Below are 9208 nucleotides of genomic sequence, written 5' to 3'. Positions count from 1 at the left end.
TTGTTGTCTTCATTGTTACTGGATGTAATATTCTGTATTGTCCATGAACAAATGGAACTGTTGTGTATTGAGCTCTGTGACCTACATATCTCTTTTTCTAAACTGTACACATATGCTGCCTTCAGAAAGTATTCATACCCCTTAACTTATGCCACATTGGTGTGTTACAGCCTGAATTCAAAATGGATTAAATGGCTTTACACACATTACTTCATTAAAACAGTCTTCAGAAATGTTTGCAAATTTATTGGAAATTAAATACAGATATCACATTTACTGTACATAAGTATTCACACCCCTGAGTCAATACATGTTAAATTCACATTTGGCAGCGATTACATCTGTCTTTCTGGGTAAATCTAAGCGATCTGCACACCTGGATTGTACGATATTTGCACATTAGTCTTAAATGATTCAAGCTCAGTCAAGTTGGTTGTTGATCATCGCTAGACAGCCATTTTCAGGTCTTGCCATAGATTTTCAAGCCTATTTGAAGTGAAAACTGTAAAACTAGGCCACTCAGGAACATTTAATGTCTTGGTTAACAACTTCAGTGTTGCATGCAACTGCCACATGCTTGAAAATGTGATGCGTGATACTTAGTGATGTGTTGGATTTGCCCCAAATATAACACTTTGTATTCAGGACATAAAGTGAATTTCTTAGCCACATTTTTTACAGTTTTACTTTAGTGCCTTATTGCAAACAGGATGCATGCTTTGGAATATTTCTATTCTATACAGGCTTCCTTTTCATTCTGTCATTTAGGTTAGTATTGTGGAGTTACTATAATGTTGATCCGTCCTCAGTTTTCTCCTATCACAGCCATTAAACTCTGTAACTGTTTTGAAGTCACTATTGGCCTCAAGGTGAAATCCCTGAATGGTTTCCTCCCTCTCCTGCAACCTAGGAAGGACGCCTGTATCTTTGTAGTGACTGGGTGTATTGATACCCCATCCAAAGTGTAATCATTACCTTCACCATGCTTTTTGTGTTTTTACCCATCTACCAATAGGTGCCGTTCCTTGCGAGGCATTGGAAAACCTCCCTGGTCTTTGTGGTTGAATCTGTTTGAAATTCACTGCTCGACTCAGGGACAGATAATTGTATGTGTGGCGTACAAATAGAATGTAGTCACTAAACACTATTATTGCACACAGAGTCCATGCAACTTATGTGACATGTTAAGCACATTTTTAGTCTTGAACTTATTTAGACTTGCAATAACAAGGGTTGAATACTTGACTCGACATTTCAGCTTTTCATTTATAGTTCATTTAAAAAAATGTTGGACATACTTTTGGTAATGTGGTGTATGTGGACACCTGCTCGTCGAACATCTCATTCCAAAATCATGGGCATTAATATGGAGTTGGTCCCCCCCCTTTGCTGCTATAACAGTATCCACTCTTATGGAAAGGCTTTCCACTAGATGTTGGAACATTGCTGCGGGGACTTGCTTCCATTCAGCCACGAGTGTTAGTGAGGTCGGGCACTGATGTTGGGCGATCAAGGCCTGGCTCGCAGTCAGCGTTCAAATACATCCCAAAGGTGTTCGGTGGGGTCAAATTCTTCCACACCAATCTCCACAGTCCATTTCTGTATGGACCTGACTTATTGCACGGGGGTATTGTCATGCTGAAACAGGAAAGGGCCTTTCCCGAACTTGCCACAAACTTGGAAGCACAGAATCGTCTAGAATGTCATTGTATGCTGTAGCGTTAAGATTTCCCTTCACTGAAACTAGGGGGCCTAGCCCAAACCATTATTCCTCCTCCACCACACTTTATAGTGGGCACTATTCAGTGGAGCAGGTAGCGTTCTCCTGGCATCCACCAAACCCAGATTCGTCTGTTGGACTGCCAGGTGGTGAAGTGTGATTCATCACTGCAGAGAACGCGTTTCCACTGCTCCGGAGTCCAATGGAGGTGAGCTTTACACCGATGCTTCGCATTGCTCATGGTGATCTTAGGCTTGTGTATGGCCATGGAAACCCATTTCATGAAGCTCCCAACAAACAATTATTGTGCTAACGTTGCTTCCAGAGGCAGTTTTGAACTCTGTTGTGAGTGTTGCAACCGAGGCCGCTGTTGCCCTTAGACGTTTCCACTTCACAATAACAGCACTTACAGTTGCCCGGGCAGCTCTAGCAGGACATAAATTTGTCCAACTGACTTGTTGGAAAGGTGGCATCCTATGACTGTGCCACGTTGAAATTCACTGAGCTTTTCAGTAAGGCCATTCTACTGCCATTGTTTGTCTATGGAGCTTGTTTGGCTGTGAGCACCAATTTATTCTCCTGTCAGCAATTGGTGTGGCTGAAATAGCAGAATCCACTCATTTGAAAGTGTGTCCACATACTTTTGGATATATAGTGTAATTAACTTTGACATTATGGTCAGATTTTTGTTTTAAATTTAATACATTTTCAATTCGGGCTGTAACACAAAATATGGAAATATTCAAGGGGTGTGAATACTTTCTAAAGGCACTGTATTATCTACACAACAGTATGAAACACAATCTACATACACAATCCACATCCCGGTTCAACCCTAACCGTCAACCACAACCCTAACCATTGCTTCATGTCCACATCTCGGTTCAACGCTAACCCTCAATCCTAACTTCCTGTCCACCTCCTGGTTCAACCCTAATCCTAGTCTCAACCCGAACCCTAGCTTCATGACCACATGGTTCAACCCTAATCCTAGTCTCAACCCTAACCCTAGCTTCATGACCACATGGTTCAACCCTAATCCTAGACTCAACTCTAACCCTAACATTGTCTGTGAACATTGTCTTGAAAGCAGTTACAACAGTCTCTCTGGTCAAGGCCTGCATGTTTCTTTACACAAACACAGGGCTATCTGACATCTGATAGGGTGGACAGAACTGTGTGAGCTCGACACAAAGTACTACTGATATAGACCTCTACTCTGATACTGATGCTATGACCTAATATTCTACAAGCCCTCTTCTTTCCATTCCCTCATGAGCACTGATACTTAAGGACTAAAGACCAGATAAAATAGGTTTTATGCTTATTTCTAAATGCTTATCATGCTAATTTCCTAAATCAGTGATCACGTCTCTTTCATAGAGTGAATTGAGCCTAGCCTGCAATACCATGAGTGTGGCCTGCAATACCCCTGTCTTCCAGCAGAGTGTACCAACTTGTGTTTCCTACCCCTGCTCTGGATAGGATTGGGTTTTGGCTAATCTGATTTTAAATCCGTTGTTAGGAGGTGGATTTGCAGAGGGAGATTTTCCAGGCTGACAGAAGTGCTGACCACATCTCAGGGTTTATAATCTCAGGTGACCATCTGACAGCAGCTGCTCAAAAGAGTGACCTCAATATTATCTGAAGGCTTTGTCTATAGCCTCTCCCTCTCCCTTCATAACAATGGGTTTTACATGCCTGTTTCCACTGGCTGTTACCTGGTACTTATCAGGAAACTATGCAAACACACACAAACAGTAGTGCTTGTAAAACAGTTTGGGTTTTATTCACCATAAAACAAGAGTTCTGTAGAATATTTGGCCTGGATATTTTTGGTCCCCTTGTGGTTCCATCACCACTCAAACAAACCAGTGTTGTAAACATGTAGTGAATCTGTAAAACAGTGTGGGTTCCTGAGACAAGTGGACACTTGTTCACACATCAACTAAAAATACAGTTGAAGTCGGAAGTTTACATACACCTTAGCGAAATACATTTAAACTCAGTTCTTTACGATTCCTGATATTTAATCCTAGTAAAAATGCCCTGTCGTAGGTCAGTTAGGATCCCCACTTTATTTTAAGAATTTGAAATGTCACAAGGGCCTTTGCTGTTGTTCTGGGATTGATTTGCACTTTTCACACCTTAGTGTATGTAAACTTCCGACCCACTGGAATTGTGATACAGTGAAAAAATCTGTCTGTAAACAGTTGTTGAAAAAATGATTTCTGTCATGCACAAAGTAGATGTCCTAACCAACCTGCCAAAACTATAGTTTGTTAACAAATTTGTGGAGTGGTTGAAAAATGAGTTTTAATGACTCCAACCTAAGTGTATGTAAACTTCTGACTTCAACTGTATAAGCAGAGTGTTTAGAGAGTTTCCACCAGTAAACACTTTGAGGAGATGGGGCAAACAGAATTTGGCTAGAGTGTTTAGCGATATGTCTGGGGGCGAGTCTAAATATGCACTTTGTCATTTTCAAGTTAAGATTACTGGGAAGCATTTCAGTGTTACACTCCTGCATAGCCCGCTCCATTTATTTACAGAAATGATTATTTGACCAACCACTGCCCCCTGGTAACGCCACAGCAACTGATCACCATGGCTATTAGACACACTTGAAGATTGCACTTAAAGCTTCCTGTCCTGTCCTTGGGGTTATTACCGTGAAATGATCTTCTCTTCTCTTCCCTACCATAATAATATATCAGTGCTTTCCAGTTGCTGTTTATGTTCATACCTCCAGCTATTTTCTTCAATTATTTTCTATTAAATGTCTGAACCAAGTTACATGGAATAGTTCCTTACTCTGACCTCTGTTCTGTCTTATTGTCATCCAAGTACACGTTTGTATTAAGCACTCTGATCTGAGGTCAGTGTAGCAATATGTAGATCTCATTCATAACATACAAACATTTCAGGATATTGTTCCAGTTTCCCCCCACATGCTAGATAATGTGCTCTATTCAATCCGTATCATGGAAGTGATGCAAAAGCAATGTTCTCGTATTAGCAGCGGCTGTATTCACGGTAAACACTGCATATGTCGTCTCAATCGGAAATGACAAAATGTCTAGCATAATCCGTAATGCTTTCAGCGATACGGACTGACTAGAGCCCTTAAGTGTCACATCACAACAGTGTAGTGTTGGGATATTTCTTTCAGACTTTGAAAACCATTTCGATCACATTCTCTTAATATGTCTACTTTAGTAGAAAATAAAAAGTGATTAAAAAAAGCCACCTTTTATATCTCTTATTGAAAATACCTGATGAAAGGGGGATACCAGGTCAGGTGTACAGCAGAATGCATTCAACTGAAATGTCTTCCGCATTTAACCCAACCCCTCTGAATCAGAGAGGTGTGAAGGTGCTGCCATAATCCACATCCACGTCTTCGGCGCCCGGGGAACAGTGGGTTAACTGCCTTGCTCAGGGGCAGAACGACAGATTTTTACCTTGTCAGCTTGGGGATTCGATCCAGTAACCTTTCGGTACAATCTATATGCAAAATACATTCACAGAATTAAAAAAGCTTTCAAAAAGCCAATATAAACATTCAATGGTGCCTATCTAAAAAATAAACTATTATTGCTCAGACAAATGTCATTGCTTATAAAATAAAGCTTATGTTTATCTTTGGCGGTAAATCAGTTTGACATGCTGGTAGGCTTACTCAATGGTTTTATAGGCTACGCAATATTGTAACCCTTCTTATTTGTCCCATTCAAACCCTTCCCCGATGCTTATTGTGTCATTTTAGGCAAGAAAGTTTCCATTTGTGATGCGTCAGATATATCAGTGAAACATTATCTGTACTCAGTCAGGTCATATGGGTTTGTAACCTGGGTAAGTGCCAGGTAATACAGAAATCACCCTAATAAAATACTGCTGATTTTGTAAAGGAAATGCATGACAAAATAAAGCGCTGTCACTTTTACTCCAAAGAAAGCTAAATAAATACGAAAATAAGTTAACATCAAACATTTCAAGTATCCAACCCCCTCTGAACACTATCTACTGGCCTGGCAACAGTGGAGGAAAGGGTGGAGTGACATCACTTCCTCTTGTGGTGTCATTTCCTCTTCCCGACAGCCAGGTGCAGTCTCGTGGCCACCTCCAACCTCCTCCTCTCTGCCTCCTCCGCTCTCTTCCTCTCCTCCTTCAGTTCTTTATACCTCCACTTTGGGAGCTGCAGGAAGTTGCCCCCACCGTCTTTAAAGCTGCTCTTCCTGCGGACTCTCTCAGGTTCATAGGTTGGTGTTGGGGCCTTAGTGATTCTCACCTTGGGAATGGACAGCCCTGGCCGTACACTACTACGTCTCACCATACCCAGAGGCAGCAGGCTAGCTCTACGCAGGGCCACCGAGGAAACGGCCCCAGACCCAGACACCGTACCCAGGTTAGGGTTAGTCGTGGTGGGGCTTTTGTTCTGCGGCGGGAGGCTGGACCGCCGATCCTTTGGAGGTTTAGGCACCAGAGTGACCCGTGAATTCTGGAAGAGTTTGCGGTGGTCGTCGAGCCTCTCAGGGTTCTGGGTTTTCAGTTCTTTGGCCCGTTGGCGTCGGAGGATCTCTGGGACGGAGTAACGACGTTTACCCACGCAGGGCGGGCTTGACGGACACACCTAGAGGGTAACAACAAAGGTATACATAAGGAGGGGGAGGGAGCAATGAGAACATAAAGCCAGAGAGAGGGAGCGACAAACACAGAGAGAAAGGTTAAATAGTAGACAATGAAAAAGAGGAAGGAAGAAGAAACAGAAGTTTCTAACTCACGGTGGTACACGCCAGCGCCACAAAGGGGCTCCCTAGGGCTGTTGTCACGGTGACTAGGTGATCTAAGACTCCTTCGTCGTCAGGCTCTGTGATGTTAGCGAATGTCAGAGCGTTCCGTATGGTGTCTGATATACGCTGCATACAGCCTCGAGGCTCCCGGGCCTTAGATACTAGAGACGCCAGCTGAGGCCACTCTGGACTGGAAAATAATACAATTACATGAATATAATGACTTAGCTAGTAATAGTGGTAGTACTCTATGAAGTATGTCAAGCTACACACAGCCTCCGGGGCATTAGCTATTAGAGAAACCAGCTGGGGCCACTCTGGACCATAACAATAATATCAGATTAGGAAATAATACGATTGGAAATATAACAATATTAAATGATATCGATGACATTATATAATGATAATAAGAATCATCACCACCACCAACAACATCCTCATCAATATCACCATCATCCTCATCACCATCATCATTATTATCATCCTCATCAATATCACAATTATCATCCTCATCACCATCATTATCTTCCTCATCACCATCATCATTATTATCATCCTCATCACCATCATCATTATTATCATCCTCATCACCATCATTATCATCCTCATCAATATCACCGTCATTATTATCATCATCACCATCAACATCATTATCATCCTCACCATCATCATTATTGTCATCCTCATCATTCATCAACATTACTCATAAAGTTGAGTCTACCTGTAAGCGTCACACAGTTGATAAGGACAGGGTCGGGAGAGGAGGCGTGTCATGGCCCAGGCAGTTTCGTAGCGTCCCGTGAAGAGCGCCCACTCTCTGGAGGTCTGCTTACGACCAAAGTCTCTCGTCTCCATGTCAGCTCCTTACAGAGGAGAGGAGGAGAAGGAAAGGCATGAGGAGAAAAATGTATGACGACATCCTGAAGATATCACCTTACTGGTGGTAGATGTTATTCATGCTAGAAGTTACTGTTTGAAGTTAAATATTGAAATATAAGTGAAAGTAAAGTCATTTGTTTGTGTCCATCTGTGTAAGTACCTGCTAGCATCAGGGCTCGTACACACTCCACCTTGCCCTGCATAGCAGCCTTCATCAGAGCAGTGAAGCCATGACAGTTCCTCCTCTCTATGTCCAGACCAGGGAAGTAGTTCAACAGGTAGTTACTGATCATTATGTGACCTGGAGGAAGGGAGGGAAAGGAGGGGAATGAGGGGGAGGGAGGGGAATGAGGGAGAGGGAGAGGAATGAGGGAAAGAGAGAGGAATGAGGGAGAGAGAGAGGAATGAGGGAAAGAGAGAGGAATGAGGGAGAGAGAGAGGAATGAGGGAAAGAGAGAGGAATGAGGGAGAGAGATAGGAATGAGGGAGAGAGAGAGAGAAATGAGGGAGAGATAGAGGAATGAGGGAGAGAGAGAGGAATGAGGGAGAGATAGAGGAATGAGGGAGAGAGAGAGGAATGAGGGAAAGAGAGAGGAATGAGGGAGAGAGAGAGGAATGAGGGAGAGATAGAGAAATGAGGGAGAGAGAGAGGAGTGAGGGAAAGAGAGAGGAATGAGGGAGAGAGAGGGGAATGAGGGAGAGAGAGAGGAATGAGAGAAAGAGAGAGGAATGAGGGAGAGAGAGAGGAATGAGGGAGAGAGAGAGGAATGAGGGAAAGAGAGAGGAATGAGGGAAAGAGAGAGGAATGAGGGAAAGAGAGAGAGATAAAGAGAGGGCTATGAACCTTTTTGAAGTGTGTGTGTGTGTACGCGCATGCGGGTGAGTGTGTAGGTGTGTGTGTGTCCTACCTGCCTGGGCAGCGGTGATGAGGGCAGTGTTCCCCTCCTTGTCCTGCCAGTTGACATCCAGGTGAGAACACTGGGCCAGCGCTATGACAACATCAACGTAACCCTGGTAACACGCCACCATCAGCCCCGTCTGAGGGAGAGCGAGAGAGAGAAAGAGTGAGCGATGGGGAGAGAGAGATGGAGCGATGGGGGGAAAGATAGAGAGAGAGAGAGATGGGGGGAGAGAGAGATAGAGAGGAAGGGGGAGAGAGTGAGAGAGAGGGGGATGGGGAGACAGAGAGAGGAGAGAGAGAGAGAGAGAAAGAGAGAGCGAGAGATGGGGAGAGAGAGAGAGGGGAGGGGAGAGAAAGAGAGAGCGATGGGGGAGAGAGAAATAGCGAGAGGGGGAGAGAGAGAGAAAGATGGGAAGAGAGAGAGAGAGGGCGGAGAGAAAGAGAGCGAGAGATGGAGAGAGAGAGGGGGGAAGAGAAAGAGAGAGATAGAGGGGGAGAGCGTGAAAGAGAGCGAGAGATGGGGAGAGAGAGAAAGAGAGCACGGGAGAGAGTTGGGGAGAAAGAGAGAGGGGGAGAGAGAGAGGGAAAGAGAGAGAGAGAGCGAGAGGGGAGAGAGAAAGAGCGAGAGCACGAGAGATGGGGGAGAGAGAGGGATGGAAGAGAGGGAGAGAGATGGAGAGAGAGAGGGGGAAGAGAGAGAGTGAGAAAATGGGAGAGAGAGAGCAATAGAGAGAGCGGGGGAGAAGAAAGAGAGAGATAGAGATGGGAAAGAGAGAGGGATAGAGAGCGAGGGCGAGAGATGGGGGAGAGAGAGGGTGGGGAGAAAGAGCGAGAGAGAGAGATGGGGAGACAGAGAGGGTGGGGAGAAAGAGAGGGAGAGATGGGGAGAGAGAGAGGGTGGGGAGAAAGGGGGAG

At 44.3% G+C, this 9208-nt stretch overlaps 1 protein-coding gene across 1 annotated transcript in view; it reads right to left on the bottom strand.

Moving 5' to 3' along the window:
• Positions 1–4669: 4669 nt before the first annotated feature.
• Positions 4670–9208, bottom strand: part of ankrd33ba (ankyrin repeat domain 33ba) — a 23164-nt gene continuing 18625 nt past the window's right edge. Inside the window, exons 2-6 of the mRNA XM_065007070.1 lie at positions 8301–8430; positions 7553–7693; positions 7235–7376; positions 6505–6703; positions 4670–6353 (exon numbers count right to left, since the gene is read on the bottom strand). Of these exons, the coding sequence (XP_064863142.1) occupies positions 5802–6353; positions 6505–6703; positions 7235–7376; positions 7553–7693; positions 8301–8430 (1164 nt within the window). The 3' untranslated portion in view covers positions 4670–5801. The remainder of the gene's footprint in view (positions 6354–6504; positions 6704–7234; positions 7377–7552; positions 7694–8300; positions 8431–9208) is intronic.

This window comes from Oncorhynchus nerka, linkage group LG22 (assembly GCF_034236695.1).
Source record: "Oncorhynchus nerka isolate Pitt River linkage group LG22, Oner_Uvic_2.0, whole genome shotgun sequence".
Lineage (NCBI taxonomy): Eukaryota > Metazoa > Chordata > Actinopteri > Salmoniformes > Salmonidae > Oncorhynchus > Oncorhynchus nerka.
This window is presented reverse-complemented; position numbering and strand designations above follow the sequence as displayed.